We start from the raw sequence: 26,401 nt of genomic DNA, 5'->3' as shown, positions 1-26,401 counted from the left end.
TGATGTCAGTGGGCCGGCTTTTGATGGGAGGCGTTCCCGTGGGAACACCCCCGTCAGGGAGGCACGCCCCCGGCACGCCTACCAAAGGGGGCGTGCTGTCAATCAACATTGACAGCACGCCCCCTTTGATCGGACACAACGAGCGAAGGACTTTCCTTCGCTCGTCGCGTCTGGCGCATGCGCACGACGGAGCTCCCTCCGTCGTGCGCATGCTCAGTCCAGAACATCGACCCACTTGCGAGCGGACAGCCGCTCGCGAGTGGGTCTGAATCAGGCCCATAGTCTCCTAACTAATGTTATAACATTGTTTAAGTTTAAGGGTTTTGTATATTAAGCAATGTATATATGTAATACACGGAGTTGTGTTTATCCTCTGTATATTAACAGCAGTTTATAAGCAAAGTACAAGTGAAGATCCTTTACTTATATTCCTTATAAAAGTAACTTTAATGTTTTTTAACTACTGTGTGTTTACTTACCTGGAGTGATTACGGTGGGAGTTCCATTACTGCGGAATCTGTGGAAGGAGAAGACATAGGTGGTAAATGTGAAGTGAAATGATACAGTATTGTATGGTGATTATTACACATTGTCTATACACCACACTATATATTCTATCACTGGGTTTTCCCAGGTGAGCCCTTTTGACATTCAAAATAATTAACCTGGGTGGAGGCACTGATAAAATAATGGTACACCACTTAGAGAGAGGTTAAAGGTGGGTACATTATACAACATGGGAGTTAGTAACCTGGTGACCCTTTAGTGGTAAAAAGGGGGGTTACAGTATGATAAATGGTGCTCCAGCCAATCAGCCCCCAACTGTCATTTTTCTAACAGTTGACAGTTAGGAGGTGATTGGCTGGAGCACCATTTATCATACACAGTGACATTTATCACTCGTTTTGGTGATAAAACTCGTTAGTAAATGATGCCCTCAGTATTGTATTGATACATGTGCAGTGTCTGTATTTGCATGTTTATGTGAAATCTTAATAAAAACAGAATAAAAAAAAATAAAGATCTGATCAGTGTATTACACATCGAAATTCCCTAAATGGCAGACTGATTTGTATCGTGTATGAAGCTTGCCAAAGTTTACAATTGGCACTAGTTTGTGTTACATACCTAACTACCCTACCAAAACGTCCTTGAAGGGTGTGAGGTATCGTTGGCACAGCGATAAAACGCCGGCAATGGCACCTGAACTCGCGGCCCGCTCTGAGCTCGAATTCACACAATTTTGTTGGGAGCCCTAGGGGGCTGCGAGCACATTTGCTAGTACAGTAAACTCTTTTGAGCACAGTTAACCAGGCAGAAACAGACCTTAGATCTGTCTGATATACCACTTGGTGCAAATGCTTTGTAACGGAAGTAGAAAAATACAAGATCTAGATTATTTTATTTGAAGAAAAAAAGTTTTTATTTATTGTTTATAATGTTACACTTGCAGATGGAAAGATTTATGATGCCTACATCATGTATCCGAAAAATTTTATGGGTTCCAGTTATGAGATGGACATATTTGTACTTAAAGTGTTGCCTGAAGTGCTTGAGAAACAGTGCGATTATCGATTGTTTATAATTGGACGGGATGACCTACCTGGCCAAGGCAAGTATTTTCCCATCCACATATTCAGTACATTGCTAGAAAAATTGTTTATTTATCTGTCATGTATAGAGGTGTTCATATAAATACAAATGAATGGAATCCATGTTATATGTTTATTTGTGTAACCAGAGCTGTAACTAGACTTTTTGGTGCCCTGTGCCAGAAAGAGCATTGGCGCCCCCCTCAGTTTTCAAAGGGATATAATGCACCTAAAAAAGGGCCATGGCTTCATGGGGAAGGGCCAGGGCAGAGATAGGAGAGGCCAGGAGATGCTGGGGATGAAATAAGAGGAAGCTACGAGCAAGAATGATAATAAACAGAAATTTGACAGGCCCGGACAGCGCCCCCTGACCTGTGGTGCCCTGTGCGGTGGCATCGGCCGCACTACCCTAGCTACGGCCCTGTGTGGAACATTCTGGTTTATGGGCTTACAAATTTGGAGCAAGCCAAAGAGCGGAAGAGGAAACGAAAAAGGGGGGTTGCCCTAGTTTTGCTATATCTGGAGTTAGAAGTTGCAGGGTTACAGCAGGTAAAGTAGCTTAATTAATCTTCCAGGCTCTCTAGTCAAACCATGTCACTACTGTGCTTGCTGAGTCTAATTAGGTCCAAAACATGGTATTACACATTCCTTTGATTCAGTCAGTGCTATCCTACAGTATTATACATGGTAGAAGTGTAATTGACATATACACTGAAAAATGACAACAGTATTAGGGCCCTGATTCAGACACACTCGCAAGCGGCTGTCCGCTCGCAAGTGGGTCGATGTTGTGCACTGCGCATGCGCACGACGGCGGGAGCTCCGTCGTGCGCATGCGCCAGACGCGATGAGCGAAGGAAAGTCCTTCGCTCGTTGTGTCTGATCAAAGGGGGCGTGCTGTCGATGTTGATTGACAGCACGCCCCCTTTGGTGGGCGTGCCGGGGGCGTGCCTCCCTGACGGGGGCGTTCCCAAGGGAACGCCTACCGTCAGAAGCCGGCCCACTGACATCACTAGTGATGTCAGTGGGAGTGATTTTGGCTCTGATAGAGCCAAAATCACTCCGGGCCTTGCGGTTGAAAACCTCAACCGCAGGCTCCGGCTCGCAGTTTCGATGGTCGCGATGGTCACGACCATCGCAGCCATCAAACTGCACGCTCGTATAGACTGTGGGTGGTGACCTACAGCTATACGAGCGTCCAGGGGGACGCTCCATAGTTATGGAGGACGGCCCTCATTCAGAGCGTGCGCTCTGCTCAGAGCGTACGGCTCTGAATGAGGGCCTAGGTCCAATGTTTCAGAACTGTTAAAATTCCTTTCCTAAGAGACTTGCATTAACAAGTGAAATAAAAGGTGGTTATACAGTAATTCAAAGAGGAAGATGTACTAAGCCTTGGAGAGAGATACAGTGGAGAGATTAAGTACCAACCAATCAGCCTCTGTCATTTTTCAAACACAGTCTGTAACATGACAGATGCTGATTGGCTGTTTTTTTTATCTCTCTCTGAGCCTTCTTAAAATTCCCACAAAATGTTTTACTACATTTATTTATGACAAAATAAATTATTTAAAGAACAATAGTTACAGAATTGCTCTCAAGCGATCCAGTCATTTCTATAGTGCTGTAGATTCTATTCACACCTAGTATTTGGAAGAGGTGATTTCCCAGGACCCCTGCATATCTTTACGTGGGCCTGATTCATTATGGATAGCAACTGCGATTGCAATAGAGATTACGAACGCAGTTCAACTGCGATAGTATGCTAATCCATTGCGATTGCTATGCCGTCGCAGCACTACATAAAGACGCCCACTTTACCTGAAACACATCCGTAATCCTTAGCAAGACTGCAAAACCATTGGTAACATTTAGTACAATCGGAGCCTCACGCACACTTGCACAAGGTCAGAACTTACTCAAAAATTGCTAACTTCATCGCACGCTATGAGTATGTCTTTGGCATCGCAATGGCGTTCAAACGCACTGGCATGCATGGGTTTCACGGAGCACTCTCCGGTCACCACCCACAAACAACACTTAGCAGTGACTAGTTTGCGTACTGCGATGCATGCGCAGAACGCAACAATTGGCTGATTGCGTGCGTAACGTAGTTACGAACCGTAATGAATCAAGCCCATTGCCGGTGCATGTGAATGCAGTTATACAAGTGCATCTTAAACCATGAGAGCATTATCTCCCAGCAGCTAGTATTAAGAATGTGAGACAGCTATGGAGGTAGCGGTTCAACAACTTCTTTTCAATCTCTTTGGTTGATATATCAAGCATGGAAAATAGTGAATAAGTGGACCAGTGGAGAAGTTTCCCATAGCAACCAATCAGCTTTGAGTTAGGATTTATCAAGTACATTCTATAAAATGATAGGTAGAAGCTGATTGGTTGCTATGGACAACCCCTCTGTGTGATCTAAATATAAACAGCAGTAAGATAATACAATTCTGGATTCCAATTGAATCAGAGGTGGTACAGAGATAAACCCATAGCCAAGCAAGCCTCTTAGTCATGCAGTAAGAATGATGATAATAGCAGTCAGTCTTTTTTTGGAGGTTATGTGTATTGTAATCCTTTTCAGTAAACACTAATACATATTTAATCTTTGTTTGAGTATAACGTTATGGTAGCAGTACTAGTTATGCTATGAGTTCTAGATGTTATTCACATTACTGTACCTATATTTATTTTGTACAATACATACTGTACAACTACAAATAACTGCAGGGCTGATATTTTTTGTTTTATTTATCTATGTATCCTCAAAGTGCTATTTCAGACACATTTTTTTGGTTTCTTATTTCTTGTGTGATAAGTAGGAGGATCTTTTGGTATAAATCTAAATCTACATTTTTGTGTGTTCGCAGCCATTGCAGACCTTGTGGATGAGACAATCTCCCAGAGCAGAAGGTTGATTATTATCTTAGGAGACATATCAAGTGAGAACAGCCTTGATGATGATTTTGAACAGAAAATAGCCATGTATGATGCTCTCATTCGGAATAAAATTAAAGTCATCTTGATTGAGCTGGGAAAGATAACAGATTACACATACATACCAGAATCTATCAAGTATATCAAACAGAAGCAAGGTGTTGTCCGATGGAAAGGAGAATTTACAGAAAAGAGTCTTCACCCTAATACAAGGTTCTGGAAAAATATCAGATACCGGATGCCTTCAGCCCAGCATTCTTCTGACAGAGAATTGTACTATATAGGTTCAGAGGACTAATAATGACCTGAGTATTTATAACATGGATACAGGACCAAACCCTCAGTTGGCTTTGATCAGCATTAAGTGCATTTATAATAAGTCACACTGGAACCTTGGTTAGAGGTGTTTGAAGGACAGACAAACTTCATCAGCATTCTATATGATCAGTTGTTTATTAATCATAGCTATAACATGGATACTTTGGTCATTGCACTGATATGTTTGTTCACTTTGGTACAAATATCACCATTTTGGGCTGAACATATTCTTTTTTACAACAGCACTTTCATAGGGTTATCCTCTGCCTTAGTTGTTTCAAGCTAATCCAAGTTTTGGCAAGTGAAAATCATTTACTCTAAACAGTAGTTGTTTAATTATTGTTCTAGACTTTACTTCCAGTTCTACCTGAATTATCAGGGATAGTTTGGAATTGGATAGACCTTGATTGCCTGCTTATTGCATTTGGTGCACAAGCATAAGTGTGACAGCATTTATGGCCTCATAAAGAAGCTGTTTTGTGCTCTAAATGAAGGGAGTCAATCACATTAGGTGCCTTATACAAGAGTAAATTTGTTGCTGTTTGATAACACGTATTGGCTATATTACTGTATGTCCACTTGCTGCTGTCTATCTGGATTTCTTGTTTGGCACTCCATTTCATCTACTGCAGGAAATAGTTCCACTGGATTAATAAAGTGGGGGGCAGTAAAAGCATTTGTATGCCCAGAATATTTTGGATTACATTTTTGATCAAAACGTATTATAAGGTGCCACAAATGGTCTGCTGCATGATTCAAAGGGGAAGTAGATCAAAACAACAACAAATTACACAATGAACAAATTAATGCATTATACAGTATAATACATAGGGGTGAGTTCAGAGGAGTTATTGGGACATCGCAGGGCAGTATACCAGGATAAACAACCGTGGCCCAAATGCATGGGTCCAGCAAATATGGTTAGGGACGCTCTAGGTGGAGACTAAGAGATCAGACAGAAGTTGTCTGAGGTAGGTGTGCAGGTGAATAGGAGAGTGTAGGCAGGAAAAAAATATAGAGGACCCTGCCAATGAGCGCTTACAATCTGGAAAGGATAAAGAGGCCCATACATGAAGGCTGTATCGGGGCAATTCTCCGTTCAGCCAACGTCAGGGGATTAAACAATTTCGATTCCCCGATTCTGACTCGAAAATGGTCGGAATCAACTAGTAGGGGATTTTTAACATATTGAATTTCTCAAATTCCCAGACAGATTGCCGATCAGCAGTTTTGATTGCTGATCGGCATCGGCAGAATGGGAATTCTGGCTGTAAATGTATGGCCTGCATTGACTTATCCTGAGATATATGCAAGTCAACATTTAGATTTAAGTCCACACGTTTTGAAACAAAATTTTCATGCATACATATATTCAAGGAGGAAAATGTGTCATACTGTACTGCGGCACCTTCACCGGACCTCCCCCGCACAAGTCTGAAACATCCTGGTATCAGAGAGGCTGATGACGCGACTCGCACTGAATCTCGTAATCCTGGGCCTGCTCCACAATGCCAGTAATCTTAGCATTATGTAGCGGGGGACGTGATCATGATGACGCAATCGCTCGGTCAGGCCCCCGTTCCGCCCCTAATAAACTACCGTCTAAGCCATGCCACATTATATGGCGCCACGCCCTCCCCACTATGTCGACCTGGCTGCCCCCGGAGGGGTCAGCCAGAATGTTGGTAAGCATGCTTTTTACTGTGCAGCAGTCTCATGGTATTTACAGTATCTTTGCCTTAAAGTATTCCCAAAGTATTTTCTGAAGGAGATTCTTTTATTGAAATGTACTAAATTTATGTATATTAATTTTTTATTTTACCATTGTTTTGCCACATATTTGCATTGTTTTTGCCCTTTGTATGTGCCTTTCAGCCATTCATTTGTTGAAATTGTTGAGAATCCCATTAATGTGAAATCTGTTTTTGACACTTTTTTTATATGAATAACATTTTTTGGCAACTACAGTAAGCAAGTTCTGCGGTGTACTGTACCAACACGATAAAATAAGAATGTGAACTTATGACAGCCTGCGTGCTGAGGCAGGATCATTTTATGCTGATGCTGTGTTGACAACACTATACACAATCTTCCATTTCCTTTTGCTCACGAAATTCTAGGAATCGGATCCCACAGTAGATTATAGCACCATGTGTACAGTATGTCCAATACAATGAAGTAGCATAACTTCCATTTAAAAAAAAAAGTAAAGATGTTATAAAAATAAAGTTCTTGGCTGGGCCAATAGTCTCTTTTATCTAAATAAGGTTTAGCATTTTACTATTGTACATATGCATTGAAGCCTGGAATTGTTTTGTTGGTGGGCCTAGTAGTTCACATTGATATTTTTTCCAAATGATATTACAGATGTAAGAACATTTTAAGTGTATTGAATAAACAGTTTTTCTACAAAGTTTGCTTTGTTGTCTATATCCTCTAAAATAATCAAAACAATGACATAACTATACTTAATAATTGTACATAATTAGTTCCTCTTTAGAATTACATTAGCAGAGGCATTCCCTGCTTATCAGATGACTGCAGAAACTCATTCTGCCAGCAAGAAGACAGTTGCTCAGGTGGTGCCAGTCAACTGGTGCAAGACAGCTTAATCTTTCAATCGGATGTTTTTCCTAAAATTTTCTAAAGAAAACAGTTTCCCATAGCAACCAATCAGCTTCTAGTGATCATTTATAAAGTATATTCTATGAAATGATAGCTAGAAGCTGATTGGTTGCTATGTCAACTTCTACACCTGTTCTCTTTTGAAGGGTTGATACATCTCCCTCATAATCTTTTTTTATTGAGGAAACTGCAAAGCTTACACACCATGTACACATGTAGCATGGATTTGTGGATGCACCCATTGCAGACAAGGGAGAGTGATATTCACCAAGGTGGAGTGCACAGGCTGTTGCAGCTGGAAACAGCTATGACCAGTGGTAGGTGGGGGGAGTCAACCCATAACTGGGGAGATGGGAGGGAGTTCCTGTGTTCCTCCAATGAGGAAGAAGGGGTGGGTCCATGGCAACTGTCACAAAGCCCATCCAAAGCACAGGGGAGGAGGAGCTGTTGTTGGAGAGAGACTAAACTCAGAAGTGACTCAACTTAAAGGGAAAGTGAACAGCTAGTGTACAGTCAGCATTAAAGAAGTGATGGCCTCTGTATGTGTATTAAAGAGTGATCTGTGGAGAGCCTATAGATATTGCGATGATAGTAGAGAGCTCCATAATGTAAAGAGGGAAAGTGCCACTCGATGTGTTAAACCCTGTGTGTATGTGGAGAACACACCCTGGTGAGATGGGATGCAGTCAGGATGTCTACAGTCAAATTTTGACAGTTACTGTGGACACCAGAAAGCTGGTGCTGTGATCCAGACATGGTTAAAATGTTACTTATGGCATTTTTAACCGTGCGGGCATTATAACTTTAAACATGCTCCTTGAGTGGTATGTTTAAAATTATAATGTTCGCGCAGTTAAACTACTGGAGCAAAATGACAGGGTTAGTGATAAAAAGCAAAAATCATTTGGAAATAAATTAAATTTATTACATCTACCTATATGTGAACCCCCAATATATCAGGGCATCTCTGAAAGTTCTAGAACAGGGTGTCAGAGTTCAGCCGGGGATCGGCCGTCCCTTACCGTCAGAGTTCAGCCGGGGATCGGCCGTCCCTTACCGTCCTGCCGGCTTCCTCTGACTTCCCGGGCAGTCGGACGGCTGGTGCGGCGACGTGGGAGGTGCTGAGCATTCTCCCTGATGCTGGTGTCTCGGGCGGCCTGGTGCGCGGGGATCGGAGTTCCTGTCATGGGCGCCGCCATGACACTTCCTTCTCTGACTATCCTTCCTTCCCTGACAGTCTGGCCGTTCAGCTGACGCTGTGGACCAATCAGTGGGCTTCCAGGGGTATATATCCGGCTCCTGTGTATCAGGTAGTTGCCTGAACAACCATTGTCGCTGCTAGTGTTACTAGTGGTCTCTCGTTCCAGGTTCCCTTGCTTCCAGTGATCTATTCCCGTGTACAGCTATATCGTCCTTCTCATCAGTGCGTTACCACCGCCACCTGTGTGCAGTGTACTATCCATTTCACCAGTGCTTTACCATCAGTGTAGTTATACGTACCCACCTCTCCAGCGTCATAATCTCTGGCTGGCTCCAGTACCACTACCCACCTCGTTACTGGACTCTGTGGTCCCTACCTACGTGTGACAGTATTGCACCGTGGTGCACTCTTTCTAACCAGCAACCCGGTAGAGTGTGTCCACAGTGCACACTTCCTTGTACCTCAAGTACAGTGTCCCTACGTGCCCCTTACTGGCACAGACCCTTTGGGCCACGAGTGTTCGTCTCTCCCTTTTCCCGCAGGCTTTGGTCACCTAGTCAAAGGACCGCGACCTGCTTACGAGGTGCAGCTCAAGCCCATATCCCGATTGGTGGGGTCACTGGCGAACACCATCTCGTGGGTTAGATTGCGCACCTTTGACTAGGTCTCGCCAACGACCAAGATCTGTGGATGCGGAGGTCGTACATTCAGGCCCCTTGCCTCCGTTTCCTCCCGCAGCCTCAGGCCTCAGCTTCCAGAAAACCGCCTCCCAGCGTGACAGTTTGTTCAGGCCCAATGGAAGCTACAGGCTCCCCAGGTACTGGGAATCTCCAGGAGCTAACGTCTCGCATGGATAACCAAGAGACGGCACAGCAGCATGTGGCCCAGTACCTACAGGAATTATCTGGTCAGCTCCTGTCTATTCAGAACACTCTGGCAGCTATGTCTCATGCTCCACCTTCTGTCGCTGCTACGGTTTCTCCTGTATTACCTTCGGGGGTCGTTCCTCAAAAATCCCGTTTGCACTTGGCTACTCCCGAGAGGTTCAATGGTACTCCTCAACGATGTCGTGGTTTCATAAACCAGTGTGGGATCCAGTTCGAATGCCTACCCCAGAATTTACCTACCTCCCGGTCTAAGGTGGCCTATGTAATTTCATTACTAACCGGGGCAGCTCTGGATTGGGTCTCCCCCTTGTGGGAACGAGCAGATCCGCTCGTATCTAGATATGAAGAGTTCGTGGCAGCTTTCAAAAGGATCTTCGATGAACCCGGGAGATCTGTCTCTGCTTCTTCAGATTTGCTTCGTGTCCGTCAGGGTACCCGGTGCGTCGGGCAATATGTAGTACAATTTCAAACCCTGGCGTCCGAACTAAAATGGAACGAGGAAGCACTTAAGGCAGCCTTCCTACATGGCTTATCTGAGAGGATGAAGGATGAATTGGCATCTAGGGATTTACCTCCCTCCTTCTCGGATGTTATATCCCTCTGTATAAAAATTGACCTTCGCCATAGAGAGCGCTGGGGAAATAGGGGGCGTGGAGATCGTCCTCGGGATCGCCCATCCTTGGGAGGTCATTCCTCTCCTTCCTTCTCTAGCAGTGAGGAGCCGATGCAAATTAACAGATCCCGGTTAAGTACCGCCGAACGGAACCGGCGTTTTCAAAATAAATTGTGCTTGTATTGTGCTGCTCCGGAGCACACATTAAGGAATTGACCTGTATTGATGGGAAACGCGAAACCCTAATTGATGTTGGGAGCATGCAATTGGTGGTTATTTCTGACTCCTCCCAAATAAATGACAGTTTATTGCCTGTGTCGCTCTCCTACCAGTCCAGGACAAGGATGGTTAAAGCCCTTGTGGATTCTGGGGTTGCCGGCAGTTTTATTTCTAAGTCACTGGTTCAGACCCTAGGCATTCCGGTGGTTCCATTGCCAAACAGATTACTGTTCTCTGGTGTAGATGGCAAGACCTTGCTAGGGAGATCCATTTCCTCAAAAGCCCTGCCAGTGTTCCTCCGGATTGGATGTCTGCACCAGGAGACTATTGAATTTTTTGTTCTTCCCGACTCAGCCTATGAACTAGTTTTAGGCCTCCCCTGGCTACAAAAGCACAAACCTACGTTTGAGTGGTCCAGTATGCAGATTTTATCGTGGGGTCCAAGTTGTTTCCATGGATGTCTCATCCAAGTACTCCCTGTCCGCACTAACGCGGTGTCCTCCAGTGGAAATATAAGCTTCCCCCCGTCTGACAAGCCCAAGTGTTCCTCTGTTCCCGGTCTACCAGCAGCTTATCAAGATTTTGCCGATGTATTTTGCGAACAGGCTGCGGATAAACTTCCACCTCATCGTTCCTGGGACTGTGGTATTGAGCTCCTGCCAGGGAAGAACCCTCCTCAGGGTCGAACTTATCCATTATCAGTTCCTGAAACAGCCGCTATGGCAGCATATATAAAGGAGAATCTAGCTAAGGGGTTTATCCGGCACTCCACTTCTCCAGCAGGGGTGGTTTTTTTTTTTGTTAGCAAGAAAGACGGCGGGCTTCGGCCTTGTATTGACTACCGGGGTCTCAACCAGATTACTGTAAAGAATCGATATCCTCTGCCTCTGATTCCGGAGCTTTTTGATAAAGTTAGCGGGGCTTCTTTGTTCACCAAACTTGATCTGCGGGGTGCGTATAATTTAATACGTATTAAAGCTGGAGATGAGTGGAAGACCGCTTTTAACACCAGAGACGGCCACTTCGAATATCTCGTAATGCCCTTCAGACTCTGCAACGCCCCAGCGATATTTCAGGGTTATGTGATCGAGATCTTCCGGGATGTCCTCTACAGTTTTGTTATAGTCTATTTGGATGATATTCTAATTTTTTCCAAAAATTTGCAAGATCATCACCAGCATGTCCGCGAAGTCTTGTCACGCCTCCGGAAGCATCATCTTTATGGAAAAATATCCAAGTGCCTTTTCGAACAAACCTCGGTACCCTTCCTAGGGCACATCATTTCTGGAAAGACCCTCCAGATGGATCCAGAGAAGTTAAAAGCCATTTCTGACTGGCCATTACCAAAATCCTTGAAGGCTACTCAACGCTTCTTGGGTTTTTCAAATTATTACCGGCGGTTTATACCAAATTTCTCCACACTGGTGTCTCCTATCACAAATCTCACAAAGAAGGGTGCCAATCCCATTCGCTGGCCAGATACTGCCATCCAAGCCTTCCAAAAATTAAAAGAAGCCTTCTCCACTGCACCTATCCTGTGCCAACCCCAATTGGACAAACCGTTCACAGTTGAGGTAGATGCTTCTTCAGTAGGGGTAGAGGCAGTACTGTCTCAAATCTCAAGTGATGGAAAGTACCATCCCTGTGGGCATTTTTCTCGTAAGTTTTCCATTGCCGAAAAGAACTACAGAATTGGTGACCAGGAACTACTAGCAATGCGGTTAGCTTTAATGGAATGGCGGCATTTGTTGGAAGGAGCCAACTTTCCAGTTACCGTGATCACAGATCATAAAGACTTAATCTACCTCCAAACGGCTCACCGTCTAAATGCTAGACAGGCCCGTTGGTCCTTGTTCTTTTCAAGATTTAATTTAAAACTTCAATTTCGTCGTGGAAGTCTAAACAGAAAAGCTGACGCCCTCTCACGGTCTTTCTTGTCCAGCACAGGAAGAGGATCATCAACGTTCCCGACCAATTTTAGATCCTGTAGTCTTCGCCTCTACTCAAATGTTGACTCCTCCCCCAGGGAAAATTTTTGTGACCCCAGAACTACGGGGAAAATTACTAACTTGGGCTCATAGCTCTCTGTTTGCTGGCCATTCTGGTATCCTTAAGACTTACAAGTTCCTTCAGCGTTCCTATTGGTGGCCCACAATGAAAGGGGATATTCGAGAATTTATTCTTTCATGTGTAAAATAGCGCATAGCATAAGACTCCCCGCAAGAAGGCAGCAGGTCTCCTGTGACCCCTGTCCATTCCTAATACTCCTTGGACCCATATATCCAAGGATTTCATCTCTGAACTACCATGCTCCCAAGGATACAATACCATATGGGTAGTGGTGGATCACTTTTCTAAGATGGCACACTTTATTCCATTGATGGGTCTCCCTTCTGCTCCTCAGTTGGCAAGAGTCTTTGTTAAGGAAATATTCAGGTTGCATGGACTTCCTAAAGAGATCATTTCCGATCGCGGAGTTCAATTCGTAACTAAATTTTGGAGAGCCTTATGTAGCACTTGTGGAACCAAGTTAAAATTTTCTTCAGCCTACCATCCACAAACTAATGGGCAAACCAAAAGAGTTAACCAAGAGCTGGAGACTTTCATAAGACTCTTCGTTTCCTCCTCACAAGATAACTGGCTGGATCTATTACCTTGGGCAGAATTTTCACACAACTTCAAATATCACACTTCCTCCAAAGCCACTCCTTTTTTTTACGGTGTTTGGGAGACATCCTCGAGTCCCAGATTTTCAAAATTCGCCTACTGTAGAGGTCCCTGCAGTTTCTGAATTGGTGGAGTCTTTCGCAACCGTTTGGAAGAGGGTTCATGCCTCTCTGAAGCTGTCGTCCAAGAACTACAAAAAATTTGCGGATAGACGACGTGTCGGTGTTCCACTGCTGAGAGTCTATTCCTGTTTGCAGCTATATCATCCATCTCATCAGTGCTTTACCATCTCAGCCTGTGAGCAGCTATATCATTCATCTCATCAGTGCTTTACCATCTCAGCCTGTGTGTAGCTATATCATTCATCTCATCAGTGCTTTACCATCTCAGCCTGTGTGCAGCTATACCATTCATCTCATCAGTGGTTTACCATCTCATCCTGTGTACAGCTATATCATTCATCTCACCAGTGCTTTACCACCTCAGCCTGTGTGCAGCTATATCATTCATCTCATCAGTGCTTTACCATCTCAGCCTGTGTGCAGCTATACCATTCATCTCAGTGGTTTACCATCTCATCCTGTGTACAGCTATATCATTCATCTCACCAGTGCTTTACCACCTCAGCCTGTGTGCAGCTATATCATTCATCTCATCAGTGCGTTACCACCTCGCCTGTGTGCAGTATACTTCCATTCCACCAGTGCGTTACCATCACAGCCTGAGTGTAGTTATACGTACCCACCTCTCCAGCGTCATAATCTCTGGCTGCTCCAGTACCACTACCCACCTCGTTACTGGACTCTGTGGTCCCTACCTACGTGTGACAGTATTGCACCGTGGTGCACTCTTTCTAACCAGCAACCCGGTAGAGTGTGTCCACAGTGCACACTTCCTTGTACCTCAAGTACAGTGTCCCTACGTGCCCCTTACTGGCACAGACCCTTTGGGCCATGAGTGTTCATCTCTCCCTTTTCCCACAGGCTTTGGTCACCTAGTCAAAGGACCGCGACCTGCTTACGAGGTGCAGCTCAAGCCCATATCCCGATTGGTGGGGTCACTGACGAACACCATCTCGTGGGTTAGATTCCGCACCTTTGACTAGGTCTGGCCAATGACCAAGACCCGTGGATGCGGAGGTCGTACATTCAGGCCCCTCGCCTCCGTTTCCTCCCGCAGCCTCAGGCCTCAGCTTCCAGAAAACCGCCTCCCAGCGTGACACAGGGGTTCTCAAACTATTTTGCTCTGGGACCCCATCTGACAAAACATGTTTTTACAGGACCCCAGCAATTTACCGCCAAACAATGCACCTATATATAAGTAGCACACTTTTTTTAAAGATATTGTGACATTTCTCACCAAGCAAAATGAAATATGGAGAGAACATGACACTTTTCTTTTTTTGTAATAATTATTTATATTGAATGGTCAGGCAATTATTCACCAAGAAAAAACATCAAGGCTGCGAGATCAACAGATCAATACAGACAAAATAATTGTAATATAGCATGGTGTGTCTATTTGTAACAACATGACACTTCAAAAACTAGAACATATTTATATAATAATATTTTTTTTTATTTCTTTGTTAATGAAAAGGGTGAGCTTGTAGTGTTGAACACAAATCCTTGAAACGGGGCTTTGTGTGACTCAGATAAAGGCGAATGTCATCTTCAACAGCAAGACGGGATCTGTACTTATTTTTCAGTAAAGTCAAAGCTGAAATCCAGCTTCACAAAGGTAAGTAGATGTGAAGGGCATCAGCACCTTTAGTGCAGCAGATGACAGCTCTGGGTATTCCTGTTGAATCGATATCCAAAAGTTTGCAAGAGGTTGTTCAGAGTATCTCAGCTTCAATGTCTCATCACAAGAGAGGTCAATTAATTTTTCATCCAGTGAAAGTGGCAAACAAGCACTTGCAGTTGCTTCAGGACTGAATGGATTCCTAATCCACCCTTCTACTTTTCGATCCTTCTCAGGAAAGTACTGACGAAATTGCTGTTTAAGGCTCTCCAAATGGCTGATGATGATAGGTTGCAAATCATGTTTTGGAAGATCATTGTCATGCAAAAAATCATCCAACAAAGAGAATGCTTCAAAATTGCCACTTTCCACATGAGTGTACCACAAGGACAACTTCTTGATCCAACTTTCAACCTTGTCAGTGGATGAAAAAACTGTCATTTCTTGTCCTTGGAGGGAGGTATTTAGCGCATTTAACCGTTCAAAAATGTCTGCTAGGTAAGCTAGCATAGCAAGCCACTTGGCATCTAAAAAAAATTCAGCCAGCAGAGAATCTCTGTCTGAAAGAAAGAAATGTACTTCGTCCCTAAGCTCAAACAAATGGTTGACCACCTTTCCCTGTGATAACCAGCGTACTTCTGTGTGATAAGTAACTGATGGTGCTCAGCTCCCATCTCCTCACACAAAACTCTAAACAGACGTGCACTTGTTGAACTGCTCTTAATGAAGTTGACTGTGCGTACAGCTTCATCTAGAACTTGTTTTAGAGCAGGTGGCATTTTTTTTGCAACTAGGGCTTGCCTATGTATAATGCAGTGAGTCCAGGCTGCTTCTGGTGCAACAGCTTGCACTCTGGTCACTAACCCGCTGGTGTTTCCAGTCATTGCCCGAGCACTGTCGCTGCAAATTCCAACACAGCGCAGCCATTCCAAGCCAGAATCAGTGACAAAAGCATCCAAAAGTGAAAAAAGTTGTTCCCCAGTAGCACGTTGTGGTAGTGGCTGGCAGAACAGAAATTCCTCAATTAGTTTTTCATCATTCTCAAATTTTATGTAGGTCAGCATCTGCGCAGCCCCCGACACATCTGTCGTTTCATCAATTTGAATGGCAAAAAAAGCACTTTGTTTAATTTTGGTGGTGACTTGCTCTGTCACGTCTATTGCCATGCTATGAATTCGCCTAGCAATAGTGTCATTAGACAGGGGGATCAAATCAAGCTGAGTAGCAGCACTTTGCCCAAGCAAACCATTTCTTTGGCACAAGGTAGAAAAAAGCTTTCTCCAATGTTGTGCGGTTTACCCGTTTTGGCTATCCAGTTTGACACCACAAATGAGGCCTCAAGGGATTTCTCATTAACTGTAGCTGCTGTTTTTAGCACAGTTTTTTGGCCGCGTAGTTCCCTTAATTTCCTTTTAAAATAATCAAGCGGTTTGGTTTGCAGAGAACTGTGTTTTGTCTGCAGGTGCCTGATCATTTTGGATGGTTTTAAGCTCTCTTTAGCAAGAACTTCGCCACACACAACACACTGTGGACGTGGTGCTTCCTCCGAGCCAGCCCAAGTAAAACCATATTCCAAATATTTTGGATCATATTTCCGGTTTCTTGCCTTTTTATTACTATTTGAATCTTCGCTGGTAGCACATCTTTTGCTGCTACTGGCAACCAACTCGCCATCATTGCTCTGCTTTCTGCCACTCTTTTGAAGAAAACGTTCCATTTCACTTACTGATGTGCAACAAAAAACCTGGATTTAATGCTCTTTATTTCACTGGTTCTTTTTTGTGCCATCTCATCCCCACCCATGTCCATCGTTTTCCTTATAAGAATGATGGGTGGGAGTGATGAATGCACATCATCATCCTGATATATTTTTATATATATATATTTTATGCTTCCTTATACGAGGGTGGTTTAATAAATAAGTTAACAACCTTTCATTGCGTAAATTCATTCAACTCGTTCATATACTTATAATCAATAGTATGGTCTTGGTACAGATTCTTTTTCCACATAGTCCCCATACTTGTCTAAGAATTTGTTCCAGTGGTACCAAGGCATCTATCCCGGCATAGAAGAAATCAGTGTAAAACGCCTGAAACCAGGACATGACTTTGGTTGCAAAGTGCCTTCCACCCAGGTGCTTCTTTAATGGTCCAAAGAGATGGAAATCACTCGGTGCAAGGTCAGGGCTATAGGGAGAATGGTCCAGTAATTCCCAATGGCAGCATTGCTCATCTTTAACGTTTGTCCTGCCATTATCAAAGGTGATGCACCAAACCCATACCTATTTCCTTGACGTGACGTTATCACAGTACATAAGTTGGAGATGAGTTTCAGCTTCTCATGTGACCTCTGGACGCAGAAAGCTGATCACACTATGCACCTCAATGTTTGACCATGTTTCCCCCAGCCCCACCATCTTACAACTAATGTCTGGAACAGTAATATTGATATGAGGTGCAGTCTAATGGCCATGAAGGGAAACAGTGGCCTACCTGCCCTGGCCTGGTGGTAAATTAGAATGAAATAGTGAACATTACACACGTGAGAGGTCTTGTTACCTAACTTATTGTACCACCCTTGTGTAGTTTTATGGCATACAAATATATAAGAAGGATAATGGGCAAGGGGGGATGAGGCAATAAATGTATGTGCACATGACCCCCCATTGCCCATCATCTTCCTTACATATATTTATGTCCATTATCTTTCTTATATAATGGCATACAAATATATAAGAAGGATGATGGACAAGGAAAGGGGGGGGGTAGTACGCACATACAGTTTATGCCTCATAATCCCCCTCCTATTTTATGCCATTATTGGGTACATGTATTAACTGGCAATATGGGGAAGAAGTGGTTGCCCTATCACCATAGCAGGGACAGCACTGCGGCAGGGACTGGTGGCTCCAGGGGCTGCACATGGGATCTCGCGATGCTTGCAAGATCCTGCGCATGCCCATTGGAGCCAGCCAGGAGTGAGACACAGAGCACTAAGCTGATGCGCTGTGTACTCAGGCAGGAATCACTGGAGGGAGTTTTCACTCCCCCACTCTGGCAGATGACATGTTCTTGCATCTCATTTGTTAGTGCTTTTTGCTTTGCCTCGGTAATGAGGCAAAGCAGGAAGAGTTATAGCAGTACGATCCATGCCGCTATAATAAGTCTGCCCATATATACCTTATATACTTTTAAGACCATCATATTTCTTATGTGCTTGTATGCCATAAAAATATATAAGAAAGATGATGCCCATAAAAATATATAAAATGATGGGCATGGGGTGATGTGTATAAAATGTATGCACATTACCCCTCCTTGCCCATCATCTTCCTTATTTATGGCATAAAAATATGTTGGACATGAAACAAAGGGAAGATGGACAATGGGAGTAATGTGCATACATGTTATACACATCACCTTACTTTAAATTATGACCATAGTTCTCCATTTTACTTACTATGAAATAAATGTTCTTGCTGTTTAATATGTAAAGCTTCCACTAGCTGGGGCAGCACAGATACAGCTCTTGTCCTACTACTAGCACATGTAACGCAGAGTCAGACTGCGCAGCAGCTCCATTCACTCTAACTGACACGGGGTGACGTCATGACGCTCGGGCGTCGTGACACATATGCATTTCAATCACCGAAGGAAGAAGGAACCGGCGGGGGACTGCCGGTAAAAACGCCGCTACGCATCGTCATGGCAGCGTAAGCCCAGGACTCGGGACTGGTATTTAACTCTAGTGAGTTGCGACCCCATGATGAGATGGGCACGACCCACTCTGGGGTCGCGACCCACAGTTTGAGAAACGCTGTTCTAGAAAGTACCTCCAGCAAAAGAAAAAGATCAGAGGGGGAGAGGACAACTGTCTGTTACTCCGATGAGGAACTGCCAAATAACTCTGTCAAAAGCCTTCTCTGTATCTGTAGGTAATATATAAGTGGGTTGCCCCAAATTGATCAGTATTGACTACATCCGGTAATAAATGAAGGTTGTCACCCAGGATCACAACACCTTCTAAACAAAATTCTAGTTTTTCCATTGTCCAGTGAGGAACTTTAGCTGGTGGTGGTTAGGAGCATACAGGTTAATTATAGGATATTGCCGGTGTAATGTTTGCACAAAAAAGGAGACTCCTCCCCAAATGAGTGATAAATCAGGTTTGTTAAAGGTAAACAATTCAAAAACAAAATAGCTGTGCCATTGGTTTCTCCTTGAGGGCTATCACTATAAATGTCATGTCTGTGTTTTTTGCAGAGTGTGGGGGAAGATTCTTGTTTACCATGGACCTCCTAAGTGAATACTAGACTCACTCTATCAATGTGGAAATGTATTCAGTCCCCATTTGTTAACAGGGCACAATTTTATTTCTCCATGCCTGCATTGTTATAGAACAGTGTTTCTCAATTTCAGTCATCAAGTACCACCAACAGGTCATGTTTGTGGATTTCTTTAATCATGCACAGGTGTGTTAATTAAGGGTGTGCACCAGCCACTTTTCGTGTTTTGGTTTTGGATCTGGATCTCTCTTCATGTTTTGGATCTGGATTGGTTTTGCCAAAACCACCCTTCCGGGTTTGTATTTTGATTTTCGATCTGTATTTATTTGGGAAAAAAGCATAAAAACAGCTAACATCATAGAATTTGTTTTTCTTTTGTTCCTACGCTATTACTAACCTCAATAACATTCATTTCCAGTCTATTCTGAACACCTCACAATATTGTTTTTAGGTCAAAGGTAGCTGGATGACTATGCTAAGCGACACAAGTGGGTGGCACAAACACGTGGTCCATCTAGGAGTGGCACTGCAGTGGCAGACAGGATGACAGTTTGAAAAACTAGGCCCCAAAGATTACATAATGCAAAGAAAAAAAAGAGGTGCAAGATGGAATTGTCATTGAGCCCTCTCACCCACCCTTATATTGTATAAACAGGACATGCACACTTTAACAAACCAAACATTTCAACGCCAGGGTCTGCCACACAACTCTGGCTGAAATGATTGGTTCGTTTAGGCCCCCACAAAACAAGCTGGCAATTATTCTGTCCCTGCACAAACTGGCTCTATAGAGGCAAGATGTCGTCCTCATCCACCTAGTCCTCACCCTCTTCAGTGTTGTGTACATCCTCACAGAGTATTAATTCGTCCCCGCTGGAATCCACCACCACAGGTCCCTCTGTACTTTCTGGAGGTTGGTCTTCCTGGAAGAATTGATAATTAATTTTGATGAACATCAACTTCTCCACTTTTTGTGGAAGCAACCTTCTATGCCTTTCGCTGACAAGGTTCCAGGCTGCACTAAAAACTCTTTCGGAGTACACACTGGAGGGGGGGCAACTTATTGTAGGTAAAATAGAGTCAGTTTGTACAGGGGCCTCTAAATTGCCTCTTTTTCCTGCCAGAATAGGTACGGACTGTCTGACATGCCTACTTGGATGATGTCACTGATGTAATCCTCCACCATTCTTTCAATGGTGACAGCATCATATGCAGTGACAGTAGACATGTCAGAAATTGATGGCAGGTCCTTCAGTCTGGACCAGATGTCCAAACTTGGTCCTACCTGCCCTGCATCACCGCCAGCGGGTTGGTTAGGATATCTAAGTTGTTTCCTGGCAGCCCCAGTTGCGGGAGAAAATGAAAAAGGAGCTGTTGCCGTGTCACGTTCCGCTTCAGCTGACAGTGTTTTCACCAGCAGGCCTTTGCACCTCTGCAGGCTTTAAACCTAGGATCGAGCACAGTGGCCAAAATGTAGTGGTCTGATTGCAACAAATTGACCACCTTCGAATCCTGGGAAAGTGAATGAAGGGCTTCAGCCACAAGTCCCACATACTGAGTGGAATCACTCCATCTTAGCTCCTTCACTTTCTCCAGCTGTTTCTGCAAAAGCCTGATGAGTGGAATGACCTAACTCAAGCTGGCAGTGTCTGAACTGACTTCAACTGTGGCAAGTTCGAAGGGCTGGAGAACCTTGCACAACACGGAAATCATTCTCCACTGCACTTGAGTCAGGTGGAAACCCCCTCCTTTGCCTATGTCATAGGTGGATGTACAGGCTTGAATGGCCTTTTGCTGCTCCTCCATCCTCTGAAGCATATAGAGGGTTGAGTTCCACCACGTTACAAACTCTTGCTTCAGGTGATGGCAGGGCAGGTTCAAGAGTGTTTGCTGGCGCACCAGTCATCGGCACGTAGTCACTGAATGGCGAAAGTGGACAGAATTTTTTTGCAACACCCAAAGCGTCTCCTGCACGCCCCTGACGTTTTTCAAAAAATCTGCATCACCAAATTTTTCTGTGTGAGCAAAACATGGGACGTGCTGGAATTTGCCAGGATGTAATGCCCACACAATATTGGTGGCATTGTCAGATATCATAAATCCCCAGGAGAGTCTAAGTGGGGTAAGCCATTGGGCGATGATTTCCCTCAGTTTCTCTAAGAGGTGGTCGGCGTTGTGCCTCTTACTGAAACCGCCGATACACTGCGTAGCCTGCCTTGGAACGAGCTGACATTTCTGAGATGCTGCTACTAGTAATAAAAAGGGGGATTTGCACATGCTAGTGATTATGAATACAGTTGAAATTAAAATGAAAGAATGGATTGATAAATGTTGGTAAAATAAAGAATATAAATGTATGGAAATAAAATATAACAACAATTACATGTTAATAAGACCGGCAAATGCTAAGTATACAGTGGGCTGAATATGATACATTGAAACACAAGGATGTTCATAGCTCTTTCATTGAAAATTTGTTGTGTTAGAAAAAATGGTAAGTCAGTTGCGGCTGTCCCGTGTCTTGTACACTGAGAGCGGAGCTGCGGTCTTGCTACTCACCCTATCTTACCCTACTAGCGGCGCAGACTGGAGTCCGCTGGCGACTGTTGGGAACGGGTTGTAGCCGGCTGCGTGCTCTGCACTGTGGCCGTCCTGACAGAGTTTTTTCCTGGCTGTGTTCCTTTTCTGGCTCTGTGATGCGAGCCAAAGTCCGGGGTTCCTGCTGCCGCTTGTGCTCCTGCTGTCTCTCTGTGATGTCGCTACGCGCTCTCCTAACACCAATGCGTTTCGTCACTCAATGACTTTTTCAAAGTGTCTGTCGAAAGGATTCCAGCCTTCTTAAATACCCACTGGAATGTTCTCATTGGTTCTTCCTTTAGAACTTGTAAATAAGCGGCTGGATTCTCTTTATATTGTGTGGCCTTACTGATGTATTAAGTGTGTTAAAAATAATTGAAAATAAATACAAAAATCTTTAATGGTTAAAAAAATTAATAAATTAAATGTTTAAAAAAATATTATATAATAAAAGAGCTACATGTGTTCCTTCGTCAATAGCACTAATTAAGCGCATCAGTGTTACTCAGGTGATTGCCAGGTCCTAAAATCAAGAACTCAAAAATAAAAATTAAAAATAGTAAAAAAACTTTTAAATTATGTGCAGAATTTACATGTGGAGATCTAAAATTGTGTGCCCTAAAATTGATTAAAATCAAATCCTCAGAAAAGCTCCTAAATCAAAGTCAATATTCAAACCTCTAGGTTGGAGAGTACCCATTTTGTAAATCCATTCTGTTTCAGACTTAGAGATTTTATCCACATACTGTCCTCCTCTCCAATTTTTCTCAACTTTCTTTATTGCGGTAAATTTCAACCCTCTTGGGTTCTTTTGATGGTGTAATAAAAAATGGTTTGACACACTATGTGCTGTAAAACCTTTTTTAATATTCTTTATATGTTCTCCCACCCTCGTTTTTAATTTCCTAATGGTGCGGCCGATGTACTGGAGGCCGCAAGGACATTCTAGTAGATAAACCACACCTTCTGTATTACAGTTTAAACTCTGTTTAATCTCGAATTCCACATTCTTGGTATTAGAGCAGAAATTCTTTATTGGTTTGGTACTAATGGTTCCAGTGTCCCTGCACGCTTTGCAATTTAGGCAAAAATGAAATCTTTTTTCTATAGTGGTAAATGGTGCTTTGTCTGGTGGAATGCAGCTAGCTGTCAGCATACTTTGGAGTGTCTGTGCTCTTTTATATACAATTCTTGGTTTATTTTGAATCAGGTCCTTAATTTCTGAATCCAATTGAAGTAGATGCCAGTGTTTTCTCAGACTCTGTTCCAAGCCTTTTGTATTCCTATTGTATTGTGTGATGAACAACATGCTTGCAGGATTTTCTTTTTTCTTGTTGTACTGTAATAGCTCCTCTCTGTTAATTTTTTCAATTTTGTTAAGGCTGTTATCTATTAGTTGTTCTGAGTACTCTCTTTCCATGAATCTTTGCTTCAAAAGTTCTGTTTGAAGTTTGAATTCCTCATTCTTAGTGCAATTTATTTTAAGACGTTGGAATTGTCCCCCTGGGATGTTCCCAATCCATTTGGGGTATTGGTTACTTGATGACAGTAGGTAGTTATTGCAATCTACTTTTTTTTAAAAAGGTGCGTTTGTGTATGCTGTTACTGTCTACATAAATCTCTAAGTCCAGAAATTGTATTGACTTCTTGCTGTAATTATTGGTGAATTCTAGAATCAGATCATTGTTATTTAAGTATGTCAGGAATTTTATTAAGGTATTTTCATCTCCTTCCCAGATGGAACCATTAGTGCCAAACCAATAAAGAATTTCTGCTCTAATACCAAGAATGTGGAATTCGAGATTAAACAGAGTTTAAACTGTAATACAGAAGGTGTGGTTTATCTACTAGAATGTCCTTGCGGCCTCCAGTACATCGGCCGCACCATTAGGAAATTAAAAACGAGGGTGGGAGAACATATAAAGAATATTAAAAAAGGTTTTACAGCACATAGTGTGTCAAACCATTTTTTATTACACCATCAAAAGAACCCAAGAGGGTTGAAATTTACAGCAATAAAGAAAGTTGAGAAAAATTGGAGAGGAGGACAGTATGTGGATAAAATCTCTAAGTCTGAAACAGAATGGATTTACAAAATTGGTAGTCTCCAACCTAGAGGTTTGAATATTGACTTTGATTTAGGAGCTTTCCTGAGGATTTGATTTTAATCAATTTTAGGGCACACAATTTTAGATCTCCACATGTAAATTCTGCACATAATTTAAAAGTCTTTTTACTATTTTTAATTTTTATTTTTGAGTTCTTGATTTTAGGACCTGGCAATCACCTGAGTAACACTGATGCGCTTAATTAGTGCTACTGACGAAGGAACACATGTAGCTCTTTTATTATATAATATTTTTTTAAACATTTAATTTATTCATTTTTTTAACCATTAAAGATTTTTGTATTTATTTTCAATTATTTTTAACACACTTTATACATCAGAAAGGCCACACAATATAAAGAGAATCCAGCCGCTAATTTACAAGTTCTAAAGGAAGAACCAATGAGAACATTCCAGTGGGTATCTAAGAAGGCTGGAATCCTTTTGACAGACACCTTGAAAAAGTAATTGAGTGACGAAACGCGTTGGTGTTAGGAGAGCGCTTAGCGACATCACAGAGAGACAGCAGGAGCGCAAGCGGCAGCAGGAACCCCGGACTTTGGCTCGCATCACAGAGCCAGAAAAGGAACACAGCCGGGAAAAAACTCCGTCAGGACGGCCACAGCGCAGAGCACGCAGCCGGCTACAACCCGTTCCCAACAGTCGCCAGCGGACTCCAGTCTGCGCTGCTAGTAGGGTAAAATAGGATGAGTAACAAGACCGCTGCTCCACTCTCAGTGTACAAGACACGGGACCGCCGCAACTGACTTACCATTTTTTCCAACACAACAAATTTTCAATGAAAGAGCTATGAACATCCTTGTGTTTCAATGTATCATATTCAGCCCACTGTATACTTAGCATTTGCCGGTCTTATTAACATGTAATTGTTGTTATATTTTATTTCCATACATTTATATTCTTTATTTTACCAACATTTATCAATCCATACTTTCATTTTAATTTCAACTGTATTCATAATCACTAGCGCGTCCAAATCCCCCTTTTTATTTCTATGATTAGAATGGTAATCAGGTATCTGATTACACTCAACAGGACAGCTGCTAACTCACTTATTAAGCGCGCAGGATATATCTTACTAGTGACGATGCTGTTGTTGCTGCATAAGGTGATACATCTACCCAGTGGGCTGTCACAGTCATATAGTCCTTAGTCTGCCCTGTTCCACTTGTCCACATGTCCGTGGTTGAGTGGACATTGGGTACAACCGCATTTTTTAGGACACTGAGGACACTTTTTCTGATGTCTCTGTACATTCTTGGAATCGCCTGCCCAGTGAAGTGGAATCTAGACGGGATTTGGTACCGGGGACACACTACCTCCATCAATTGTTTGAATCCCACTGCACTAATAGCGGATACCAGACTCATGTCTAACACCAACATAGCTGTCAAGGCCTCAGTTATCCGCTTTGCAACAGGTTGACTGCTGTCGTACATCAACCTCATCACTAAGGACTGTAGGAGGGTCAATTGCTTAGTAAAAGAAGTAGTGGTTTTCCAACTTCCACTCTGGGATGATGAACGACTCCCAGCAGCAATGGCAGCAGTAGACGTAGCAATGCAGGATCCTTTGGAGGAATCCCGGATAGGAGAAGAGTCAGTCATGCCAGTGACATGGCCTGCAAGACTACTTACGATCCTGATTGAGGAGGAAACTGACGTGGAGGGAGTTGCTGGTGTGGTTTGCAGGCGCTTGGATACAACAGGATAAAGGGATTTTGGTGTCCCTGGACTGCTTATGGTCTTAGCCACAGTTTCTGGGTAGTTAAAATTAGTTTGATGAAGGGCAGCGTACAACCCACAGGACAGCCCCTGTAAAAATTATTATGATGAGGGGCAGCTTTTCACGCTGGGGGTGGGTGAAGAGAGCACCCCTGAAGGACAGAGCACCCCCTGGACAACACAGCACTACAGCCAGCCAGCCCCTATGGACAGGACAACAGCCAACCCCTATATGGACAAGGACAACAGTAGCCATCCAGCCCCTTTGTGTATAGACAACAGTAGCCAGCCAGCCAGCCAGCCAGCCCAGCTTTTCACACTGGGGGTGGGTGAAGAGAGCACCCCTGAAGGACAGAGCACCTCCTGGACAACACAGCACTGCAGCCAGCCCCTATGGACAGGACAACAGCCAGCCCCTATATGGACAAGGACAACAGTAGCCAGCCAGCCCCTATGTATATGGACAACAGTAGCCAGCCAGCCAACCCCTATGGTCAGGGTCAGCAACAGCTCCCAGCTCCCTCTTCACAGTAGCCAGCCAGCAGTACTTTATTTATAATAACAATAAGTAACACACAACACTGAGTGACAACAGTAACCATCCCAGCTCCTTAACTCTGCACACTCCACAGCCAGAATGAAAAATGGCGGCGATCACGGGACCTTTAAAGAACCCAAAACCCGGAAGAATCCGACAGCAGGATGATGACGTTTTGCCTCATTTTGGGAACCGAGTCTGGCGGGAAAACCCGAGTCGGACTTGGCTCCCGGCTCGAATCGGGGGTCTCGGATTTCGGAAATCCGAACCTGCTCATCCCTAGTGTTGATCTATTTTTCTGGGTCAGTAATTATCCCACCTGCTGCCACAGACCGAAA

At 43.5% G+C, this 26,401-nt stretch overlaps 2 protein-coding genes across 2 annotated transcripts in view; one reads left to right on the top strand and one right to left on the bottom strand.

The window, feature by feature from the left end:
- LOC148480645 (interleukin-1 receptor type 1-like) overlaps positions 1-7,266 on the top strand; it is a 79,398-nt gene extending 72,132 nt beyond the window's left edge. Inside the window, exons 10-11 of the mRNA XM_088454169.1 lie at positions 1,454-1,612; positions 4,469-7,266. Of these exons, the coding sequence (XP_088310295.1) occupies positions 1,454-1,612; positions 4,469-4,833 (524 nt within the window). The 3' untranslated portion in view covers positions 4,834-7,266. The remainder of the gene's footprint in view (positions 1-1,453; positions 1,613-4,468) is intronic.
- Positions 7,267-14,778: 7,512 nt separating this feature from the next.
- LOC148480644 (zinc finger BED domain-containing protein 5-like) lies at positions 14,779-15,974 on the bottom strand. Its single transcript, XM_088454030.1, has 2 exons — positions 15,509-15,974; positions 14,779-15,368 (listed from the first exon to the last, which is right to left on the bottom strand). The coding sequence occupies exons 1-2, from the start codon at positions 15,972-15,974 to the stop codon at positions 14,779-14,781; spliced, it is 1,056 nt and encodes a 351-aa protein (XP_088310156.1).
- Positions 15,975-26,401: the final 10,427 nt, after the last annotated feature.

This window comes from Taudactylus pleione, unplaced genomic scaffold, assembly GCF_031769625.1.
Source record: "Taudactylus pleione unplaced genomic scaffold, aTauple2 ptg000609l, whole genome shotgun sequence".
Taxonomy (NCBI): Eukaryota; Metazoa; Chordata; class Amphibia; order Anura; family Myobatrachidae; genus Taudactylus; species Taudactylus pleione.
This window is presented reverse-complemented; position numbering and strand designations above follow the sequence as displayed.